At 44.1% G+C, this 24,959-nt stretch overlaps 1 protein-coding gene across 1 annotated transcript in view; it reads left to right on the plus strand.

Annotated features, from left to right (window-relative positions):
* LOC120043603 (neurobeachin-like protein 2) overlaps nt 1-24,959 on the plus strand; it is a 48,793-nt gene that overhangs the window by 15,840 nt on the left and 7,994 nt on the right. Inside the window, exons 2-9 of the mRNA XM_038988166.1 lie at nt 11,905-11,993; nt 13,121-13,786; nt 14,169-14,250; nt 15,924-16,036; nt 17,027-17,109; nt 21,246-21,331; nt 21,532-21,744; nt 23,404-23,500. Of these exons, the coding sequence (XP_038844094.1) occupies nt 11,905-11,993; nt 13,121-13,786; nt 14,169-14,250; nt 15,924-16,036; nt 17,027-17,109; nt 21,246-21,331; nt 21,532-21,744; nt 23,404-23,500 (1,429 nt within the window). The remainder of the gene's footprint in view (nt 1-11,904; nt 11,994-13,120; nt 13,787-14,168; nt 14,251-15,923; nt 16,037-17,026; nt 17,110-21,245; nt 21,332-21,531; nt 21,745-23,403; nt 23,501-24,959) is intronic.

Consider the following 24,959-nt stretch of genomic DNA (forward strand, 5'->3'; position numbering starts at 1 on the left):
GATATTTGGCAAAATAGACAGACATGCCTATATTTCCCCCATAGGAAACAATGGGAAGACTGCAGAGTTCCAATATTATTTTTGTTGTTTACATTTTGTTGTTTACATTTTAACACCATAAACACCATATTATTAATCAAGTTAATTAAGCCAAATTTCTTAAAATCAATCCCATATACTATGTTATTACAAAAAAGGTTTTAAATTCTCTGGAAATGCCAATACGGAATACTATCAAATGCTTTTCAAAAATGCCCTCTGGTGGTCAAACTAGCAATAACTTGCAGTAACAGAAGAAATGGCTGAGAATGAAATGACGTGCCACAGAATGCTGCAGCAGCACGCAGGGTGTGCCGCAGTATGACACAACTTTTAAAGGAGGAACCACTGTAGCACAAACAGACTGGCACTCAGGCTACATCTGCCATACCCACACTGGATGCCCACTAGCTACAGAACAGCTTGAATATAACCCAACTAGATACAGAACAGCTTGAATATAACCCCACTAGATACAGAACAGCTTGAATATAACCCCACTAGATACAGAACAGCTTGAATATAACCCCACTAGATACAGAACAGTTTGAATATAACCCCACTAGATGCAGAACAGCTTGAATATAACCCCACTAGATACAGAACAGCTTGAATATAACCCAACTAGCTACAGAACAGCTTGAATATAACCCCACTAGATACAGAACAGCTTGAATATAACCCCACTAGATACAGAACAGCTTGAATATAACCCAACTAGCTACAGAACAGCTTGAATATAACCCCACTAGATACAGAACAGTTTGAATATAGCCCCACTAGATACAGAACAGCTTGAATATAACCCCACTAGATACAGAACAGTTTAAATATACAGTGTATTCAGACCCCTTGACTTCGCAAATTCAACAATGAGTGGTTTGGAAGGAATCAGTGACAGTGGCTAACTGAATTTCTTGCAAAGAAATCACTAGCCTGCTATTCAGTGGAGTTGCTGTGTGGTCCCAAATCTGGGATTAAGGGTCTCTTTTTCAAGTTTAAAATGATAAAGATTCAACATTGGCCATGCTGTCAATGAAGCATGATTTGTGCCGCGCTCAAAACAACTGTCACGTTCCTGACCTGTTTTCTCTTGTTTTTTGTATGTGTTTAGTTGGTCAGGGCGTGAGTTGGGGTGGGCATTCTATGTTATGTGTTTCTATGTTTAGGTCGTTTGTAATTAGCCTTATATGGTTCTCAATCAGGGACAGGTGTTTGACGTTTCCTCTGATTGAGAACCATATAAAGGTAGGCTGTTCACACTGTTTTGTTTGTGGGTGGTTGTCTTCCGTGTCTGTGTATGTTACACCACACGGGACTGTTTCGTTGTCGTTCGTGTATGTAGTCTGTTCCTGTTCGTGAGTTCTTCGTGTATTTATGTAAGTTCCATGTTCAGGTCTGTCTACGTCGTTTTGTTATTTTGTTAATCATTTCAAGTGTTTATTGTGTTTCGTCTGGATATAATAAATTCGTTATGTCAAACTATCACGCTGTGCTTTGGTCCAATCCCTACTCCTCCTCTTCTTCTGAAGAGGAGGAGGACGACCGTTACAGAACCACCCACCTCAATAGGATCAAGCAGCGTGAGAGGAACCAGCAGCAGCGACCTAAAAACCAGGACTCGTGGACTTGGGAGGAAATATTGGCTGGAAAAGGACCCTGGGCTCAGACAGGAGAGAATCGCCGCTCTCGGGAGGCGATGGAGTCAGCGAAAGCCCAGGATCGGTGGTATGAGGAGGCAGCAAGGAGACGTGGCTGGAAACCCGAAAATAAACCCCAAAAATGTCTTGGGGGGGGGCTAAAAGGGAGAGTGGCGAAGTCAGGTAGGAGACCTGCGCCTACTCCCTGTACTTACCGTGGAGAGCGAAAGTACGGGCAGACACCGTGTTACGCAGTAGAGCACATGGTGTCTCCTGTACGTGTGCATAGCCCGGTGCGGTACATACCAGCTCCTCGTATCGGCCGGGCCAGATTGAGCATTGAGCCAAGTGCCATGAAGCCGGCTCTACACATCTGGCCACCAGTGCGTCTCCTCGGGCCGGCTTACATGGCACCAGCCTTACGCATGGTGTCCCCGGTTCGCCTACATAGCCCGGTGCGGGTTATTCCACCTCCCCGCACTGGTCGGGCGACGGGGAGTATACAACCAGGTAAGGTTGGGCAGGCTCAGTGCTCAAGGGAGCCAGTACACCTGCACGGTCCGGTATTTCCGGCGCCACCTCCCCGCTCCAGCCCAGTACCACCAGTGCCTACACCACGCACCAGGCTTCCAGTGCGTCTCCGGGGGCCTGTTCCTCCTCCATGCACTCTCCCTGTGGTGCGTGTCTCCAGCCCAGTGCCTCCAGTTCCGGCACCACGCATCAAGCCTCCTGTGCGTCTCCAGAGCCCTGTACGCACTGTTCTTTCTCCCCGTACTCGCCCTGATGTGCGTGCCCTCAGCCCGGTACCACCAGTGCCGGTACCACGCACCAGGCCTATAGTACGCCTTGAGAGTCCAGTGTGCCCTGTTGCTGCTCCCCGCACTAGCCTGAAGGTGCGTGTCTTTAGCCCGGTACCTCCAGTTCCGGTACCACGCACCAGGCCTACAGTGCGTCTCAGCCGGCCAGAATCTGCCGTCTGCCCAGCGGCGCCTGAACGGCCCGTCTGCCAAGCGGCGCCTGAACTGCCCGTCTGCCCAACGCCGTCTGAACTGTTGTCTGCCAAGCGCCGCATGAACTGCCCGTCGGTACTGAGCCTTCAAAGCCGCCCGTCTGCCATGAGCCTGCAAAGCCGCCCGTCTGCCATGAGCCTTCAGAGCCGTCCGCCAGACAGGAGCCGCTAGAGCCTTCCGCCAGACAGGAGCCGCCAAAGCCTTCCGCCAGACAGGAGCCGCCAAAGCCTTCCGCCAGACAGGAGCCGCCAAAGCCTTCCACCAGACAGGATCAGCCAGAGCCTTCCGCCAGACAGGATCAGCCAGAGACGTCATCCAGCCATGACCAGCCAGAGCCGTCATCCAGCCATGACCAGCCAGAGCCGTCATCCAGCCATGACCAGCCAGAGCCGTCATCCAGCCATGACCAGCCAGAGCCGTCATCCAGCCATGACCAGCCAGAGCCGTCATCCAGCCATGACCAGCCAGAGCCGTCATCCAGCCATGACCAGCCAGAGCCGTCATCCAGCCATGACCAGCCAGAGCCGTCATCCAGCCATGACCAGCCAGAGCCGTCATCCAGCCAGGATCCGCCAGAGCCAGCCAGCCAGGATCCGCCAGAGCCAGCCAGCCAGGATCCGCCAGAGCCAGCCAGCCAGGATCCGCCAGAGCCAGCCAGCCAGGATCCGCCAGAGCCAGCCAGCCAGGATCCGCCAGAGCCAGCCAGCCAGGATCCGCCAGAGCCAGCCAGCCAGGATCCGCCGTCCCTCAGTCCGGAGCTGCCGTCCCTCAGTCCGGAGCTGCCGTCCCTCAGTCCGGAGCTGCCGTCCCTCAGTCCGGAGCTGCCCCTTATCCCGGTGCTGCTCCTTATCCCGGTGATGCCCCTTAATTTAGGTGGGGTTATTTGGAGGGTGGTCATTGAGAGGGGGATACGGAAGCAGGGAGTGACTATGGTGGTGTGGGGACCACGCCCAGAGCCTGAGCCGCCACCGTGGACAGATGCCCACCCAGACCCTCCCCTAGACTTTTGGTGGTGCGTCCGGAGTTCGCACCTTGAGGGGGGGGTTATGTCACGTTCCTGACCTGTTTTCTCTTGTTTTTTGTATGTGTTTAGTTGGTCAGGGCGTGAGTTGGGGTGGGCATTCTATGTTATGTGTTTCTATGTTTAGGTCGTTTGTAATTAGCCTTATATGGTTCTCAATCAGGGACAGGTGTTTGACGTTTCCTCTGATTGAGAACCATATAAAGGTAGGCTGTTCACACTGTTTTGTTTGTGGGTGGTTGTCTTCCGTGTCTGTGTATGTTACACCACACGGGACTGTTTCGTTGTCGTTCGTGTATGTAGTCTGTTCCTGTTCGTGAGTTCTTTGTGTATTTATGTAAGTTCCATGTTCAGGTCTGTCTACGTCGTTTTGTTATTTTGTTAATCATTTCAAGTGTTTATTGTGTTTCGTCTGGATATAATAAATTCGTTATGTCAAACTATCACGCTGCGCTTTGGTCTAATCCCTACTCCTCCTCTTCTTCTGAAGAGGAGGAGGAAGACCGTTACAACAACTGTTAACTTGGAACTGCAAAAACTTGACTTCAGTGAGTTCAAGACAACTGGAAGTAGGAATTAAACGTTTTGAACGGTCATCCAACTCGGAATTGTAAATCCAGCCTCTTTCTAGAGCTACGACATGAAGATCAATGACGTCATCATGATTCGACAATGTTTTTTTCCCGAGTTCCCAGTTGTTTTGAAAGCACCATAAATCCAGAGAATGCCCGACTTTGACAAAATTTGCCCGCAAAGGACAAATCCCTCCTGTTCAAGTGAGCACAGCACCACAAGGTGAGTCCAAAAATGTATTGTATGCTGCTGCATAAATGATGTAATATGCCAGGGAGATATGTATACTGTAGCTAAGAAAGTAATACTAAGTGTATGTTATGTAGTAAGAAGTTAGTAGCCCATAAGATGTTAGTGCCTCACCCAAAGAATTTGGTCTATTTACCCCTCTTAATTTAGCCTACTGTTCTGACTTGGTGGCGCACATATAGCCTATAACCTGTTTTTGAGAAATGTAATCATTAAATATTGTAAGAGCTTTCATTGTCTGCTTATATGCCCCCTTTATTTATCCTACGGTTCTGATTTGGTGTACAGAGAGAACACTGTACTAACGGCCCATGTTCTGAATTCTGTTGCTGTACATTACAAAAGTGCTAAACAAATAGTTATATTGAATATGTCTGTCCTAGCTCGCTCATTGTCTTAATCAAAATTACAGATGACCTCTTATCCGCTTGTCGTCCCCTTATGCCATAGTTTGTACATTTCAATTGTCAGTAGAAACCACATTTGTTTAAACAAGTCAGCCATATCAGCTATGTTTTTTTAAAGGGCAGTAAATGAGGCTGAATGAACTGTTTTGCTGCCAGACAAAGCTCCGCTGATAACCAGGTGTAGCAGAAGCAATATGTTGGGACTGCTGTTGGGACAGCTTTATGGAGGCCCTAACAGTTTGTGGGCACCGTTTGTCACCGTTATAGTGCAATTCATGAATTGTTTAGTGTTTTGTTGTGTAGTGGCTTTGCTGGCATGCATCCCACTTTGATTTTTTTTTTTCCCCACCAAGATGTACATGCTGAAATCATCACTGCTGGTTTGCATGAGCCCAAGCCTATCTATTGTATTAAAATGACATTTTTCACATTATTCAAACACTCAGAATTCGCTGCTTCAACTTCAGTAGCCTACCTCTCCTGTCGTAGTCGGGCGTGGGAGTTCAAGTGGGCCTAGTATGCGTGGTGTCATTGAAATAGAGTAGGCTGGCTACATGGGCGGAAGAATCACGTGCCAGTTAACGTAACAGTAGCGGTGCGTGGGTAAAATGACCTGGGAAGCCAAGTGAAGCCATATTACAATTGCGTTGTTTGCTGTTAGTTCATATGCCTTGTGACTGTGATATATAGGCCGAGACAATAAGACAGCGGCAGAATAAATTCAACCACACCTTTGTTTTATCACAAAACCGGACAGCAACCTCTGTCCAGTGACGTCCACGACGCATGTTGCATGTTTATTTATTTGATTTCACTTTTTAGTAAGACAGTTACATGACCTACAGCTTGCTTAAGCAAGTTCTTGTTTCCGACATTTCCGGACCACTAAACAACTATTGATTTAGAACCACAGACAGTTACCGCAAGTCACAAAGAAAACAGGAGCTGCCTCCTCTATTTCAGCACTAGTCAACTTTAACATTTTAACATCATCAAATCACCTCTGATTAGTCTACAACAGTGACAACTAAAAGATAAGAAAAACAATTTAGTCCAATCAACATCACTTAAATATGATGTGGCTGTCCATGTTTCTGATTTCTGGTTGTGCGTTCGTGCAAGTAGAAAACCATGTTTACTCACCCAACTTGTAGAGAAAGGCCAATGCCATCCTCTCATGTTGACAAAACGGTCTCCCACTCTGTCATACAGTACACGCTTGTATTTTGTTGTTGTCCTAGGCTACCTAGCTAAAATGCTTGCTCGCTAGCCTAACTTCCATTCATGGGTAACGTTAGTTAGTTAACATTAGCCTTAGCCACATTAGCCTCTCAGGCTAGGGGCACAACAATGTATGAATTAATGGTTGAATCAGAATCGCCGTTACAATCATTGACCAGTACTGAGAATTAAGCAAGTCCAAATCCCTATCTCCATCCATGGCTAATTTAGGGAGAATTCTATCTATCTAGCTAGCCACCAGAGAACAACGAGATGCAACAATTCAAGTTGTTTCTGGTAATGACTTATGCTCTCAAAGCGATTTGATAGGAGATGCCAAATCCAAGCTGGCTTCACTTGACACCTGTTTTTTTCCCGCCGGGACCAATCAAAGTTGATCTCCCTCAGTTTAGCTCAACGCTCATTGGCTAATTTGTATACTTTTTTTGTCAAGGGAGGCCAAATGCTCGCTGGCTTCCCTTGCATTCAATGCTACTGGCGGCAAGAATGTCACGCTCGTTTGGACCAGACAGTAGACAGAGAGAGAGAGAGGGTTGCTGTTTGTTCGCTCCTTTTCCTGTGAGATACATTCATTCAGCCTCTTGCGAATTGAAGGAAAATTATGAAACACAAAGAGATGAGAAAATGTTAATATTTTGGGGGGGAGCCTGGTTTCCCTTGTCGTTCGTGAATATACTTCACTCTAACTTAAATATGAAATTAACTTTAAATATGATTAGGCTATTGCCTAGAAATACATATTGGTCACCCATAGGCTATTTCTCAGTTTGAAACTCCCAAAGGGTAGGCTATAAAAAATAACTCAAGAGAAAGGGCAAGTCTCTCCAACTCTGCTGACTTCAAACTACATCTACCATATTGGCTGATATAGGCCAGTATTAAATACAGATAGGCTAATATAATGGACCACGTGAGAATCTCTGGTAATTATACCTATTTCTTAAGTAATTTGCGCATTTGATATTGTCTATAGGGTGCAAAATTGCTGGGGCCATGGCTGGCAAGAGAGCTATGTCACATACGTGTAAAATAACTTTGCAGGACTGCGTTTGGGTTTGGGACCAGTTCTTGCGGTAGCGGGTGGGAGTCGCACAGAACACCTGCGGGTGTGGTGCGGTATGAAAATCTGCGGGTGGTAGCGGGATGAAGAAATCAGTCCAGTGCAGACCTCTACTGTGGATAACTGACAATGATGTGATTATTTCAAGGTAATTCTATCTTCATGTCACTGAGACAGACAGACGGTCAGGCTATGAGGTGGCTGTTGAAATTAATAAAGTACACGTGTTTATGCAGAGCCCTTATGTCTAAACTTGGATCACAGATGACGACTTGAGGGCATATTCTATTTGTACTGAGACTTTTACTTGTGCCTTACTGTGCAGAGCAGGTACACATCGGTCAAGTACCTTGTAATGACTGTCATACTGAAGCTATAGTCAGCTTTCCAGTGAACACATCTAACACTCCCAATACAAAAGACATTCACAAACACTGCTCTTCTTCAGAAAAATAAACCTATTATCACCTAGTCAGATATTTTGGGTTCCACAACAACTCATCAAACTGTTCAAACATTTTTGTACACCAACTGTGTTCCCGTACACGTCAGTCATTCTGAGAAGTAGAATGCTGAGTACATGCAGTGCTAGATAGTTGGAGGACGCTGTTGGGTCGAGCCCTTACCGACATCCCCATCTGCTTCACAAATAGCTCCAGTAACTACAGAGGAAGAGGCCTACTATGAGGAGGCTGAGTTTGAGCGTCGTGTGGAGGAAATGTGTTTCGGTTATAGTGACTTGGCATTTCCTGGTTGCTTGACAGAAGGAGAGAGAGACAGAGCGAGCAAGAGACAGATAGACACTAGTGCTGGTTAGTAGAGCGGGCTGGAGACAGACAGACACTAGTGCTGGTTAGGAGAGCGGGCTGGAGACAGACGGGCACTAGTGCTGGTTAGGAGAGCGGGCTGGAGACAGACAGACACTCGTGCTGGTTAGGAGCGATGTGCTACTTACTACTCTGAGGAGCTGAAGCACCCTGTGGGTCTGGTCTGGATCTACTGTTCTGACTCTGGACTCCCTGATGACCTAGGACCCAGGAGGGCTCACTGAGACTGGGTTCCTCAGAACCCCTTCCCGCTGCCCTCCCAGACACAGGCAATGAGACATGGACTGGCCCACAAATGACAGTCAACTGGTAGGCTGATGTTATCATTTCATTCTAGATTGATTACAGAAAACGTGATGATAGAAGCCCCATGTTCAGACACTCACATTGGTGCACTGCATCTTACTGTATATTGGATTTAACATCTGTTGCGTTGCCGCTGCTGATTTTAAAAGACGCTTGCTGAAGTTACACATTTGCCAGTAGTAGTGATCTTTAAACGGGGGTTTCTGAAGTATGTTTTGGAGTGTGCCTTGCAGCCATATTGGTGCTGCTGCTAGCTGTTGACAATGTAGCTAACTTCCTCTGTAGGGGCCTGTGGGCGTCTTTCAGGCTGCAAGCATCAACGAGGCATGGTTCATTAGTAAACTAGCAGCAGGAGAAGTAGGCGTCTCATAGGGAAGTGCCTGACTAATTGTCAGGTCATGTGGTGTCACCTGATGTTATTTGGGTGTAATGAGTCAGGTTGGCCCTTGTGGGAACTGTACTCCCTCCCTCCACACACCGCCTGATGTGTGGAAGAAAATAACACAAGAAAATAACACTCCTCGTTGTCACGTGAAGAAGGCTTTGCGTCTCTCAAACGTCAGGCTCTGTGTGAAGTCAGGGGAAGGTCTCCTCTTCAACACCATACTGTTTTTTTTCTCCCTAGTAGAAAGCTGAGCTGATGTAGCATGTCTCTGTATGACTGTAACGGAGCTATCAAACTAGGTTTAAAGTGTCTCTGTCACAGTGCACCATCACTAGATGTTCTTAGATGATTTGAACGTGAGACGTCAGTTGCACATCAATGAATGTTACCACTGACCTCTAGCTCTACGACTGATAACATATGTTCCTAAGATAGATAGATTGATAGGGTGAGGGAGGCTTATACTGAGCCACACTGCAATAGTAGATAGTACACAGTCTCTCTGTGGTGCTCTAGTTGTTTAGTGACATCAATAGTAGATAGTACACAGTCTCTCTGTGGTGCTAGTGTTGTTTAGTGACATCAATAGTAGATAGTACACAGTCTCTCTGTGGTGCTAGTGTTGTTTAGTGACATCAATAGTAGATAGTACACAGTCTCTCTGTGGTGCTCTAGTTGTTTAGTGACATCAATAGTAGATAGTACACAGTCTCTCTGTGGTGCTAGTGTTGTTTAGTGACATCAATAGTAGATAGTACACAGTCTCTCTGTGGTGCTAGTGTTGTTTAGTGACATCAATAGTAGATAGTACTCAGTCTCTCTGTGGTGCTAGTGTTATTTAGTGACATCAATAGTAGATAGTACACAGTCTGTATGTGGTGCTCTAGTTGTTTAGTGACATCAATAGTAGATAGTACTCAGTCTCTCTGTGGTGCTCTAGTTGTTTAGTGACATCAATAGTAGATAGTACACAGTCTCTCTGTGGTGCTAGTGTTGTTTAGTGACATCAATAGTAGATAGTACACAGTCTCTCTGTGGTGCTAGTGTTGTTTAGTGACATCAATAGTAGATAGTACACAGTCTCTCTGTGGTGCTAGTGTTGTTTAGTGACATCAATAGTAGATAGTACTCAGTCTGTATGTGGTGCTCTAGTTGTTTAGTGACATCAATAGTAGATAGTACACAGTCTCTCTGTGGTGCTAGTGTTGTTTAGTGACATCAATAGTAGATAGTACTCAGTCTCTCTGTGGTGCTAGTGTTGTTTAGTGACATCAATAGTAGATAGTACTCAGTCTCTCTGTGGTGCTAGTGTTGTTTAGTGACATCAATAGTAGATAGTACACAGTCTCTCTGTGGTGCTAGTGTTGTTTAGTGACATCAATAGTAGATAGTACACAGTCTCTCTGTGGTGCTAGTGTTGTTTAGTGACATCAATAGTAGATAGTACTCAGTCTCTCTGTGGTGCTAGTGTTGTTTAGTGACATCAATAGTAGATAGTACACAGTCTCTCTGTGGTGCTAGTGTTGTTTAGTGACATCAATAGTAGATAGTACACAGTCTCTCTGTGGTGCTAGTGTTGTTTAGTGACATCAATAGTAGATAGTACTCAGTCTCTCTGTGGTGCTAGTGTTGTTTAGTGACATCAATAGTAGATAGTACACAGTCTCTCTGTGGTGCTAGTGTTGTTTAGTGACATCAATAGTAGATAGTACACAGTCTCTCTGTGGTGCTCTAGTTGTTTAGTGACATCAATAGTAGATAGTACACAGTCTCTCTGTGGTGCTCTAGTTGTTTAGTGACATCAATAGTAGATAGTACACAGTCTGTATGTGGTGCTCTAGTTGTTTAGTGACATCAATAGTAGATAGTACTCAGTCTCTCTGTGGTGCTAGTGTTATTTAGTGACATCAATAGTAGATGGTACTCAGTCTGTATGTGGTGCTAGTGTTATTTAGTGACATCAATAGTAGATAGTACTCAGTCTGTATGTGGTGCTAGTGTTATTTAGTGACATCAATAGTAGATAGTACTCAGTCTGTATGTGGTGCTCTAGTTGTTTAGTGACATCAATAGTAGATAGTACTCAGTCTCTCTGTGGTGCTAGTGTTGTTTAGTGACATCAATAGTAGATAGTACTCAGTCTGTATGTGGTGCTCTAGTTGTTTAGTGACATCAATAGTAGATAGTACACAGTCTCTCTGTGGTGCTAGTGTTGTTTAGTGACATCAATAGTAGATAGTACACAGTCTCTCTGTGGTGCTCTAGTTGTTTATGTTGTCTCTGTGGTGCTCTAGTTGTTTAGTGACATCAATAGTAGATAGTACACAGTCTCTCTGTGGTGCTCTAGTTGTTTAGTGACATCAATAGTAGATAGTACACAGTCTCTCTGTGGTGCTCTAGTTGTTTAGTGACATCAATAGTAGATAGTACACAGTCTCTCTGTGGTGCTCTAGTTGTTTAGTGACATCAATAGTAGATAGTACACAGTCTCTCTGTGGTGCTAGTGTTGTTTAGTGACATCAATAGTAGATAGTACACAGTCTCTCTGTGGTGCTCTAGTTGTTTATGTTGTCTCTGTGGTGCTCTAGTTGTTTATGTTAAATCATGTACATGACTTAACCAGTGTTTTATTTATTTGGCCTATAAAGAAATGCATACTGTAGCTTGTTACTTTCATAATCTTTTTTTCAGCCATAGGCCTACTATTTTGAGAAAAGGCTTGAATGCGTTATCTCATATGCTCCTGAATGTGCCATCACTTTCGTAAGGTTGCTGTAACTTCCTGTTGCAAAAACAAGAGACGTCAGCCCCCTCAGGTTGTTGGTTAGAGTTTGAGCGCAACACACTGCATAAGGACAACCTGTTAGCACTGTGATCAGAGAACATCAACCACAGGGTACAGTCCTTTTAACGGAATGTTAACGTGTACTGGTCCACGGGCACTGTACTTTTTCCATTTTGTGTTTACTAGTTCTGCACGTGTGACTTCAGAATCAGAAAATGTTATTGCCATGCAACAAATGTTGCCAGGGATTTCCCTTGGTGTTGTACAGAGAAGCATCAATCACATTAACCCAGATCAGACTTGTGCCAGTATGATTGGAGACTCATCCTCTGTCTCTCTTCCCCTCCTCCCCTCCTGCAGAAAGATGAGGGCTGCCTGCAGCAGTGGCTGGAGGCTTTTGTGGCTTCCTTTGAGAAGCTTGTTGATGTGCAGTCACTGGAGCCTCGCAGGTGAGTTGACTGATTGGCTCAAATGTATTTCCTACGTCCCAAATTGCAATCTATTCCCTATACTACTTTTGACCAGATCCTAGATCTGTAACAAGGGGAAACTTCAGGGCACTGGTCACAGGGTGTGAGACAAGCTGGCTGATACCTTGTCATCTAAAAGGCTTAAAAGTGGACCTGAGCAATGAAATAGTTGTAAAAGTACTTCATTTTAAATAAACTGCAGACTTGGAAAGTCAATTCACATGGCTGGGGGCTAAAACAAATGTCTCTTCCACACAGTCAGGAAACGCCTTCAGGAAAACATAGGCCCTGATTACACATCGCAGGCACCTGTGCCAATTAGCCACACCCACCAATTAGGCAACATAATGAGCCATGCTAAAACAACAGGACATGTTAGGAGATGGTTGAGTGCAGGTTGAGCTGAAATAGAAAAGAAATAACATTACTTCACAGTAATCTACAGTTTCAAAATGTCAATAAAATATACATTTTGTCCATAGTGAAGGGCTCTCTTTCACAGATGGGATAACCTCATTGACATTTTGAAAGTAACATTGAAAGTCACATTGTTGTATGCACGTCACATTATAGGAGCATTATTAGTGCGCAGGCAGGTTCTTTCTTTAATTCATCAATATGTTACCAAATCCCTGCTGAGGGAGAGATACTTTAGGCTACAGGTGGTTTGTGTCAGATTGAGTTGGATGAACTCTGACCTTATTACCAATCCAGAGGTGTAATTTTGACATGTTTATAGAGTACATAAGTAGTAAAACAGCACCATCCTCTCTCTCATCTCTTCTTCTTCCTCTCCTCTTCCCCACTCCGCTCCTCTCCACCACCTGTTCTCCCCTACCCACTCTCCTCTCCCCTTCCCCTTCCCGCTCCCCTTCCTCTTTCCTCTCCTCTTCCCTCTCCCCTTCCCCTTCCCTCTCCCCTCCCTCTTCCCGCTCCCCTTTCTCTTTCCTCTCCTCTCTCCTCCCTTTCCTCTCCCTCTTTCCTCTCTTCCTCTTCCCCTCTCCCCTTCCTCTTCCTCTCCCTTTCCCTCTCTCTCCCTCTTCCCTCTCCTCTTCCTCCTCCCCTTCTCCCCTTCCTCTTCCCCTCCCTCTGTCCTACATTCTCAGGCTGGAGACCTATATTGCGGAGGTTCCCCTCGTACCCAGGGATGTACTGGTGTTCTTCAGTGACCAGCTATCGCACAGTGCCAATCACCTCTCTGGGGGTGACAGTAACAACAGCACCCTGCACCTCTCTGGGGGCGACAGTAACAACAGCACCCTGCACCTCTCTGGGGGCGACAGTAACAACAGCACCCTGCACCCCTCTGGGGGCGACAGTAACAACAGCACCCTGCACCTCTCTGGGGGCGACAGTAACAACAGCACCCTGCACCCCTCTGGGGGCGACAGTAACAACAGCACCCTGCAACTCTCTGGGGGCGACAGTAACAACAGCACCCTGCACCCCTCTGGGGGCGACAGTAACAACAGCACCCTGCACCCCTCTGGGGGCGACAGTAACAACAGCACCCTGCACCTCTCTGGGGGCGACAGTAACAACAGCACCCTGCACCTCTCTGGGGGCGACAGTAACAACAGCACCCTGCAACTCTCTGGGGGCGACAGTAACAACAGCACCCTGCACCTCTCTGGGGGCGACAGTAACAACAGCACCCTGCAACTCTCTGGGGGCGACAGTAACAACAGCACCCTGCAACTCTCTGGGGGCGACAGTAACAACAGCACCCTGCACCCCCTGCTGCTTATCAAGTTCTTCATTATCGTCTGCAGGTAGACCTTATATGTTCTATGACCCTCAGTTCACCCCTTTGTTGAATAACTCTGCCCATCCTTTCTACCCATGACTGATGCTAGATAACATGAAAAAATCATCTAGAAGCTGATGCTAGATAACATGAAAAAATCAGCTAGAAGCTGATGCTAGATAATATGAAAAAATCAGCTAGAAGCTGATGCTAGATAACATGAAAAAATTAGCTAGAAGCTGATGCTAGATAACATGAAAAAAATCAGCTAGATAACATGTAAAATATCTGCTAGAAGCTGATGCTAGATAACATGTAAAATATCTGCTAGAAGCTGATGCTAGATAACAGTGAGGTCAGAGAAAGATTGGTGACAATTTAATGATCTGAGTCTCTCTGTTCTTCAGGAATATGGAAAACATTGACCCAGAGAAGACCCCAGGCTATGTCTTCGAGACCATTAAACTGTTAAACTTCTGCTTGACTCAGGTAAGACACAACCCTAGATGAACCTCACACACACACACACACACACACACACACACACACACACACACACACACACACACACACACACACACACACACACACACACACACACACACACACACTTAAGCTACACATTAGTAATTTTCAACAATGGAGGATCTGCAAACTATACTATATCAATCATTCATACTCTAGATTAATATACTGTCTATTGAGCCAGAATGATAATATACTGTCTATTGAGCCAGAATGATAATATACTGTCTATTGAGCCAGAATGATAATATACTGTCTATTGAGCCAGAATGATAATATACTGTCTATTGAGCCAGAATGATAATATACTGTCTATTGAGCCAGAATGATAATATACTGTCTATTGAGCCAGAATGATAATATACTGTCTATTGAGCCAGAATGATAATATACTGACTATTGAGCCAGAATGATAATATACTGTCTATTGAGCCAGAATGATAATATACTGTCTATTGAGCCAGAATGATAATATACTGTCTATTGAGCCAGAATGATAATATACTAGCTATTGAGCCAGAATGATAATATACTGTCTATTGAGCCAGAATGATAATATACTGTCTATTGAGCCAGAATGATAATATACTGTCTATTGAGCCGGAATGATAATATACTGTCTATTGAGCCGGAATGATAATATACTGTCTATTGAGCCGGAATGATAATATAATTATATTGAGCCGGAATGATAATATACTGTCTATTGAGCCGGAATGATAATATAATTATATTGAGCCGGAATGATAATATACTGTCTATTGAGCCGGAATGATAATATACTGTCTATTGAGCCAGAATGATAATATACTGTCTATTGAGCCAGAATGATAATATACTGTCTATTGAGCCAGAATGATAATATACTGTCTATTGAGCCAGAATGATAATATACTGTCTATTGAGCCGGAATGATAATATACTGTCTATTGAGCCAGAATGATAATATACTGTCTATTGAGCCGGAATGATAATATACTGTCTATTGAGCCGGAATGATAATATACTGTCTATTGAGCCGGAATGATAATATACTGTCTATTGAGCCAGAATGATAATATACTGTCTATTGAGCCAGAATGATAATATACTGTCTATTGAGTCTATTGAGCCAGAGAATGCAGTGGAGATGAGAAGAGTATCATAAAATAGGAATGTTTATTTAGAAGGGAAGTGTCACGAACGTCGTCAGGGAAATGACCGTACATTTTCCTTTATTAAGAATGTCGCCAACAAAACAAGAAACACCAAAAAAAACGAACGTGAAGCTTACTAGGGCTATACAGGCCACTAACAAAGACAACTACCCACAACTAAGGTGGAAAAACAGGCTGCCTAAGTATGATTCCCAATCAGAGACAATGATAGACAGCTGTCCCTGATTGAGAACCATACCCGGCCAAAACATAGAAACAGAAAACATAGAAATAAAGAAACTAGAATGGCCACCCTAGTCACACCCTGGCCAAACCAAAATAGAGAATAAAAGCCTCTCTATGTTTATTTAGAAGGGAAGAGTATCATAAATAGGAATGTTTATTTAGTAAAAGTGTGTAGCTGTGTTTGTTATTATTTGCTCTGAGATGTCTTTGTCTTAAAAGCCCTCTCAAGGTCAAGTAAATATGTGTGTGTTTCAGCTGAAGAAGCAGCCTGCGGATCAGTCGTCCCTCCAGACAGTGATTCAGTATGGCCTAATGCTGTTGGAGAGTCTCTTTGACCCTTATAATACATGGAGGAGACGCCTGGCAGGGTAAGTGTGTGTGTGTGTGTGAGTGTGTGTGTGTGTGTGTGTGTGCGCGTGTTCACCCTACCCATGTTTTGAAGCTGGGTGGAGACCGCCCGTTGGACTGTGTGTGTTTTGAAGCTGGGTGGAGACCGCCTGTTGGACTGGGTGTGTTTTGAAGCTGGGTGGAGACTGCCTGTTGCACTGTGTGTGTTTTGAAGCTGGGTGGAGACTGCCTGTTGGACTGTGTGTGTTTTGAAGCTGGGTGGAGACTGCCTGTTGGACTGTGTGTGTTTTGAAGCTGGGTGGAGACCGCCTGTTGGACTGTGTTTGTTTTGAAGCTGGGTGGAGACAGCCTGTTGGACTGTGTGTGTTTTGAAGCTGGGTGGAGACTGCCTGTTGGACTGTGTGTGTTTTGAAGCTGGGTGGAGACCGCCCGTCGGACTGTGTGTGTTTTGAAGCTGGGTGGAGACCGCCTGTTGGACTGTGTTTGTTTTGAAGCTGGGTGGAGACAGCCTGTTGGACTGTGTGTGTTTTGAAGCTGGGTGGAGACTGCCTGTTGGACTGTGTGTGTTTTGAAGCTGGGTGGAGACCGCCTGTTGGACTGTGTTTGTTTTGAAGCTGGGTGGAGACAGCCTGTTGGACTGTGTGTGTTTTGAAGCTGGGTGGAGACTGCCTGTTGGACTGTGTGTGTTTTGAAGCTGGGTGGAGACTGCCTGTTGGACTGTGTGTGTTTTGAAGCTGGGTGGAGACAGCCTGTTGGACTGTAAAAACCCAACCCTTAGAAATGACGAGGTCTTATCTCTGCATGTTCATCTGTAGTGGATGCCGGTGTTGCTGCAACAGCTCTTATCTATGTCTCCTTAAGGCTGCTTCCCAAATGGCACCCTATTCCCTATATAGTGCACTACTTTAGACCAGAGCCCTGTGGGGAACTACATGGGGAATAGGATGCTATTTGGCACGGAGGCCAAGTCTGTAGGCCTGCTGTAAATGTGTGTGTGTTTGTGTTTTTAGGGAGGAGGTGAGCATGGTGGAGAGGAGCAAGTATAAGTTCTCCCCTCTCCCCTTACCAGAGGAGCTGCCTGCTCTATTCCATGGTGAGGCACCACACACTCTCTCACTCACTCTCTCTCTCACTCACTCTCTCTCTCTCTCTCACTCACTCACTCTCTCTCTCTCTCTCTCTCTCACTCACTCACTCACTCACTCACTCACTCACTCACTCACTCACTCACTCACTCACTCACTCACTCACTCACTCACTCACTCACTCACTCACTCACTCACTCACTCACTCCAGGCCTCCCTCCTACACTACACTATCCTGAGTAACTTCTCCCTTACAGCCTATGGTCCCAATTGTACTACTCCTTCCTCAAAACAGCTTCCACTGAGTCCCACTGTAGACTTCATTCAGCACCCGTCTATTTGTATATATTTCTACTTCTATTCATATATATACCTCTGTGTATATATAACTACTTCTATTAATACAGTGGGGAAAAAAAGTATTTAGTCAGCCACCAATTGTGCAAGTTCTCCCACTTAAAAAGATGAGAGAGGCCTGTAATTTTCATCATAGGTACACTTCAACTACGACAGACAAAATGAGGAAAAAAAATCCAGAAAATCACATTGTAGGATTTTTAATGAATTTATTTGCAAATTATGGTGGAAAATAAGTATTCATATATACCTCTGTGTATATATAACTACTTCTATTAATATATACCTCTCTGTATATAACTACTTCTATTCATATATATACCTCTGTGTATATATAACTACTTCTATTCATATATATACCTCTGTGTATATATAACTACTTCTATTCATATATACCTCTGTGTATATATAACTACTTCTATTCATATATACCTCTGTGTATATATAACTATTTCTATTCATATATACCTCTGTATATATAACTACTTCTATTAATATATACCTCTGTATATATAACTACTTCTATTAATATATATACCTCTGTGTATATAACTACTTCTATTCATATATACCTCTGTGTATATAAAACTACTTCTATTCATATATACCTCTGTGTATATATAACTACTTCTATTCATATATACCTCTGTGTATATAACTACTTCTATTAATACTGTATATACCTCTGTGTATATATAACTACTTCTATTAATATATACCTCTGTGTATATATAACTACTTCTATTAATATATATACCTCTGTGTATATAACTACTTCTATTAATATATATACCTCTGTGTATATAACTACTTCTATTAATATATATACCTCTGTGTATATATAACTACTTCTATTCATATATACCTCTGTGTATATATAACTACTTCTATTCATATATACCTCTGTGTATATATAACTACTTCTATTCATATATACCTCTGTGTATATATAACTACTTCTATTAATACTGTATATACCTCTGTGTATATAACTACTTCTATTAATACTGTATATACCTCTGTGTATATATAACTACTTCTATTCATATATACCTCTGTGTATATAACTACTTCTATTAATACTGTATATACCTCTGTGTATATATAACTACTTCTATTCATATATACCTCTGTGTATATATAACTACTTCTATTCATATATACCTCTGTGTATATATAACTACTTCTATTCATATATACCTCTGTGTATATATAACTACTTCTATTCATATATACCTCTGTGTATATAACTACTTCTATTAATACTGTATATACCTCTGTGTATATATAACTACTTCTATTAATATATACCTCTGTGTATATAACTACTTCTATTCATATATACCTCTGTATATATAACTACTTCTATTAATATATATACCTCTGTGTATATATAACTACTTCTATTAATATATACCTCTGTATATATAACTACTTCTATTCATATATACCTCTGTGTATATATAACTACTTCTATTCATATATACCTCTGTGTATATATAACTACTTCTATTCATATATACCTCTGTGTATATAACTACTTCTATTCATATATACCTCTGTGTATATATAACTACTTCTATTCATATATACCTCTGTGTATATATAACTACTTCTATTCAAATATACCTCTGTGTATATATAACTACTTCTATTCATATATACCTCTGTGTATATAACTACTTCTATTCATATATACCTCTGTATATATATAACTACTCAGACTACCTTTATACTAGCCTGTTCTCCTGTTCCAGTAATACACAGCTTTCCTTTAGGCTGCTCAAAATGTACTTTTCTCCCTTTGGAGAAACACAAGAGTCCAGCAAGAGTCCAGTCGATATGTTCTGTCTTGATCTAAAGTTAATTATGTTATTTTCTAATTAGCAGTGTTCTCTCACTGGGATCTTCGTTTATTAAACGCTTCTATTGCTAGCGTCCTTTGATTAGCACGGTGCTCATCTCTAAACCACGTGGGAAACCGGTCTGGACAAGTTGAGTGTGTAGATGACAGAAAGGTCAACGTGACTGTTAACACCATGCTATTGAGAGAGGGAAGTGTTTGAGCTGCATCCCAGTTGGCACTGTATTCCCTATATAGTGCAGTGCTTTTGACCAGAGCCCAGTGGGCTCAGCCTCTGGTGTGTATTATACTGCTAGCTGTTGTTGGACCTATTACTAAGGCTTATGGGATGTCACGTTCGTCAAAGAGAGGAGACCAAGGTCGCAGCGTGATGTGAATACATTCTTTTTTAATTCATGAATGAAACACTAAACAAACTAACAAAACAACAAAATGAACGTGAAGCTATAAATAACAGAGTGCTGACATGCAACTACACATAGACAACTACCCACCAATACAGGTGGGAAAAGGCAACCTAAGTATGGTTCTCAATCAGAGACAACGATAGACAGCTGCCTCTGATTGAGAACCACACCCGGCCAAACACACAGAAATACAAATCATAGAAAAAGGAACATAGAATGCACACCCAAATCATACCCTGACCAAACCAAAATAGAGACATAAAACGCTCTCTACGGTCAGGGCGTGACATGGGATCTCCATTGTCTTGATACATAACCTTGCCTAACGAGGGCTCAACCCACATCCTGCTATTTCTCAATGCTGTCCCAGTGTGCCTTGGATTTCCACATCTCATTATGACATCACAGTATACTGGCTGTGCATACTGTCTTGTACAATGTATTGCCATTAGCCAGGTCCCAGATCTGTTGTCTCCTTCTGTAGGCTGGTCCCAGATCTGTTGTCTCCTTCTGTAGCCAGGTCCCAGATCTGTTGTCTCCTTCTGTAGGCTGGTCCCAGATCTGTTGTCTCCTTCTGTAGCCGGGTCCCAGATCTGTTGTCTCCTTCTGTAGGCTGGTCCCAGATCTGTTGTCTCCTTCTGTAGCCAGGTCCCAGATCTGTTGTCTCCTTCTGTAGCCTGGTCCCAGATCTGTTGTCTCCTTCTGTAGCCTGGTTCCAGGTCTGTTGTCTCCTTCTGTAGCCTGGTTCCAGGTCTGTTGTCTCCTTCTGTAGCCTGGTCCCAGGTCTGTTGTCTCCTTCTGTAGCCTGGTCCCAGGTCTGTTGTCTCCTTCTGTAGCCTGGTCCCAGGTCTGTTGTCTCCTTCTGTAGCCTGGTCCCAGGTCTGTTGTCTTCTTCTGTAGCCTGGTCCCAGGTCTGTTGTCTCCTTCTGTAGCCTGGCCCCAAGTCTGTTGTCTCCTTCTGTAGCCTGGTCCCAGGTCTGTTGCCTCCTTCTGTAGGCTGGTCCCAGGTCTGTTGTCTCCTTCTGTAGGCTGGTACCAGATCTGTTGCCTCCTTCTGTAGGCTGGTCCCAGATCTGTTGCCTCCTTCTGTAGGCAGGTCCCAGATCTGTTGTCTCCTTCCGTAGCCTGGTCCCAGGTCTGTTGTCTCCTTCTGTAGCCTGGTCCCAGGTCTGTTGTCTCCTTCTGTAGGCTGGTCCCAGGTCTGTTGTCTCCTTCTGTAGGCTGGTCCCAGATCTGGTGCCTCCTTCTGTAGGCTGGTACCAGATCTGGTGCCTCCTTCTGTAGGCTGGTACCAGGTCTTTTGCCTCCTTCTGTAGGCTGGTCCCAGATCTGGTGTCTCCTTCTATAGACTGGTCCCAGATCTGTAAGTGCTCTTGTCAACTCCATTGCTCATTGTCAAGCCAAACCTTTTGGTATGACAGTGAGCGACAAGGAGTTGGCATGATGGTACAGACTGACTCAGGCTAGATTGCCATGTCATCAAAACAACAACCATCAATGTGTCGTTGGTTCACAGACAGCCTGCAGGACAGCCAGCAGATCCCAGAGGTCCTCACTCTCCGATTGGTCCATCTCCAAGGGGCCGTCATCAGTGGCAGCAAGGTAAAGCACTCCTACTGTACCTCTCTTCAGAATTGTGTGTGTGTGTGTGTGTGTGTGTGTGTGTGTGTGTGTGTGTGTGTGTGTGTGTGTGTGTGTGTGTGTGTGTGTGTGTGTGTGTGTGTGTGTGTGTGTGTGTGTGTGTGTGTGTGTGTGTGTGTGTGTGTGTGTTAACTCGTATGTACTGTATCTATGCATTCCAGAAGAACGGCCTGCTCTCCATCACCCTGCAGTCTGTGGAGGACCTTCTTTCTGTACTCAGAGCCTGGTGCCTCCGGACCTCCTCCAACCCCAAGGACCCCACGCTGCTACGGCTGACCCTGCAGTGCCTGACTGCAATGGTGCATATCCTCCACTCCAGTAGTCCTGCAGAGCGCCGGCTGGAGATCAGGACCGTGTTGGATGGCTACTTCCAGGTAGTAGCAACAGCAGTAGGAGAAGTAGGAGAAGTAGTAGTAGTAGGAGAAGTAGTAGTAGTAGGAGAAGTAGTAGTAGGAGAAGTAGTCGTAGGAGAAGCAGTAGCAGCAGCAGTAGGAGAAGTAGTAGCAGCAGCAGTAGTAGGGGAAGCAGGAGCAGCAGCAGTGGTAGTAGAAGCAGTAGGAGTAACAGTAGGAGGAGGAGGAGGATTATAGCAGCAGTAGTAGTAGGGGAAGCAGGAGCAGCAGCAGTGGTAGTAGAAGCAGTAGGAGTAACAGTAGGAGGAGGAGAAGCAGTAGCAGCAGTAGTAGTAGGGGAAGCAGGAGCAGCAGCAGTGGTAGGAGAAGCAGTAGGAGTAACAGTAGGAGGAGGAGGAGGATTATAGCAGCACCAACCTGTAGCACGCGCTCCAGCAGGTATATTTCACTGGTCTTCCCCAAAGCCAACTCCTCCTTTGGCGCCTTTCCTTCCAGTTCTCTGCTGCCAATGACTGGAACGAATTGCAAAAATCACTGAAGCTGGAGTCTTACTTACCTTTTTAAGCATCAGCTGTCAGAGCAGCTTAATGATCATTGCACCTGTACACAGCCCATCTGTAAAAATATATATTATTTTATTTTACCTTAACGGGGCAAGCCCGTTAAGAAAAAAATCTTATTTACAATGACGGCCTAGGAACAGTGGGTTAACTGCCTTGTTCAGGGGCAGAACGACAGATTTTGACAGTGGTAGCTCGGGGATTCGATCGACCAACCTTTCTGTTACTGGCCCAACGCTCTAACCACTAGGATAATAGCCCACCCAACTACCTCATCCCCATATTGTTATTTATTATTTTGCTCCTTTGCACCCCAGTACCTCTACTTGCACATTCATCTTATGCACAATTTTTTTATTTCACCTTTATTTAACCAGGTAGGCTAGTTGAGAACAAGTTCTCATTTACAACTGCGACCTGGCCAAGATAAAGCAAAGCAGTGCGACACAAACAACAACACAGAGTTACACTATCCATCAATCCTCTGTTTAATTGCTAAATTGTAATTATTTCGCCACTATGGCCTATTTATTGCCTTACCTCCCTGAACTTACTTGATTTGCACACACTGTACATAGATTTTTCTATTGTGTTATTGACTGTACATGTGTTTATCCCATGTGTAACTCTGTGTTCTTTGTGTCGCACTGCTTTGCTTCATCTTGTCCAGGTCGCAGTTGTAAATGAGAACTTGTTCTCAACTGGCCTACCTGGTTAAATAAATAAAGGTGAAATAAATAAATAAAATATATATTTTAAAAAGTAACAGTAGTAGTAGTAGGAGAAGTAACAGTAGTAGAAGTAGGAGAAGTAGTGGGAGAAGTAACAGTAGTAGAAGTAGCAGCAGCTGTATTAGTAGCAGCAGTAGTAGCAGTAGCAGTAGCAGTAGCAGTAGCAGTAGTAGTAGTAGTAGTAGTAGCTGTAGTAGTAGCAGCAGCTGTAGTAGTAGTAGCAGTAGTAGCAGCAGCTGTAGTAGCAGCAGCAGTGGCTGTAGTAGCTTGATCTTGTTGGGACAGCGGGTAGGAGGGTAGGAGTTTGTGGGTAGGAGGGTAGGAGTGTGGTTAGCATGGCATTGGTGTTTGTGTTAATGGAGGTATGCAACTGTTTCTGATACTTCCAGGTCCTGAACTGGAACCGGCCTCCAGGGCTAGGGAACGAGCAGGAGGACGGGCAGAGCTGGGAGGAACACCTCATCACTCTCCAGAGTCACATGCTGAGTAAGAGGCCCCATCATCCAAAATACACTCCCCAAATATTAGTCTGGTCCCACTAATGTTTGTGCCATCACCATATGGAAAACAACCATGAAAAACAAATAACAATCTTGTATGGCAGAAGAAGATTATTAGTACAGAAATCTAATAAGTAACTGTTAAGATTGACTATGTTTTGCCTTATACACTATATGGACAAAAGTATGTGGACACCCCTTCAAATGAGTGGATTAAACTATTTTAGCCACAAACCCAGATTTGCTGACAGGTGTATAAAATCGAGCACACAGCCAGGCAATCTCCATAGACAAACATCTAGAATGTCAATGTATGCATGGTGATCTTAGGCTTGTGTGCGGCTGCTCAGCCATGGAAAACCATTTCATGATGCTCCCGATGAACAGTTCTTGTGCTGACGTTGCTTCCAGAGGCAGTTTGGAACTCTGTAGTGAGTGTTGCAACCAAGGACTGACGATTTTTACGCGCTATGCGCTTCAGCACTTGGTGGTCCCGTTCTGTGAGCTTGTGTGTCCTACCATTTCGTGGCTGGCCATTGTTGCTCCCAAATGTTGGCACTTCACAATAACAGCACTTACATTTGACCGGGGCAGCTCTAGCAGGGCAGAAATTTGACGAACTGACTTGTTGGAAAGGTGGTATCCTATGACGGTGCCACGTTAAAAGTCACTGTGCTCTTCAGTAAGGCCATTCTACTGGAAAGTTTGTCTATGGATGTTGCATGGCTGTGTGCTCGATGTTATTCACATGTCAGCAACGGGTGTGGCTGAAGTAGCCAAACCATTAATTTGAAAGGGTGTCCACATACTTTTGTGTATATATAGGGTATATGCCTTATTTGACATAAGCAATTCATTACATGATTGTGGTGAATTTCCTATGTAGATTGGAATTATAAGAGTGATCTATGAATATTAAAAGACAAGTGTATGTTCTGACAACGTAACCTCTTCAAAAGAAATGCTTTCCTTATAGGTAGATTTTTATAAGTCAACATGCGTATAGAAAACCATGAAAGTGACTATAAGAAAAATACCATTTGTATATGCATTTTCACATATGAGTTTTCATGTTTAAGGCTGGGCAGCACCTCCTACTGGACAGTTGATCTATCTACACCTATGCCTTTGGTCTCTCATCCAGGGTTTTAACCAAGCCCAGCTTTGATATTTGTCACTGACTACTACCAATGTGCTATCATGAGAATGATTGTTGACGGATCGCCACTTAATAATAAAATAGATTCACTGCTGTTATTGAAGTCATTTCTACTCCTCTTCCTCATCCTCCTCCTCCTCTCCTTATTATTTCCCTCTTTCTCCCCCTCCTCCTTTCCTCCCCTCCTCCCCTCCTCCTCTTCCTCATCCTCCTCTTCCTATCCTCCTCCTCTCCTTATTCTTTCCCTCTTTCTCCCCCTCCTCCTTTCCTCCCCTCCTCTTCATCT

This window comes from Salvelinus namaycush, unplaced genomic scaffold (genome assembly GCF_016432855.1).
Source record: "Salvelinus namaycush isolate Seneca unplaced genomic scaffold, SaNama_1.0 Scaffold974, whole genome shotgun sequence".
Lineage (NCBI taxonomy): Eukaryota > Metazoa > Chordata > Actinopteri > Salmoniformes > Salmonidae > Salvelinus > Salvelinus namaycush.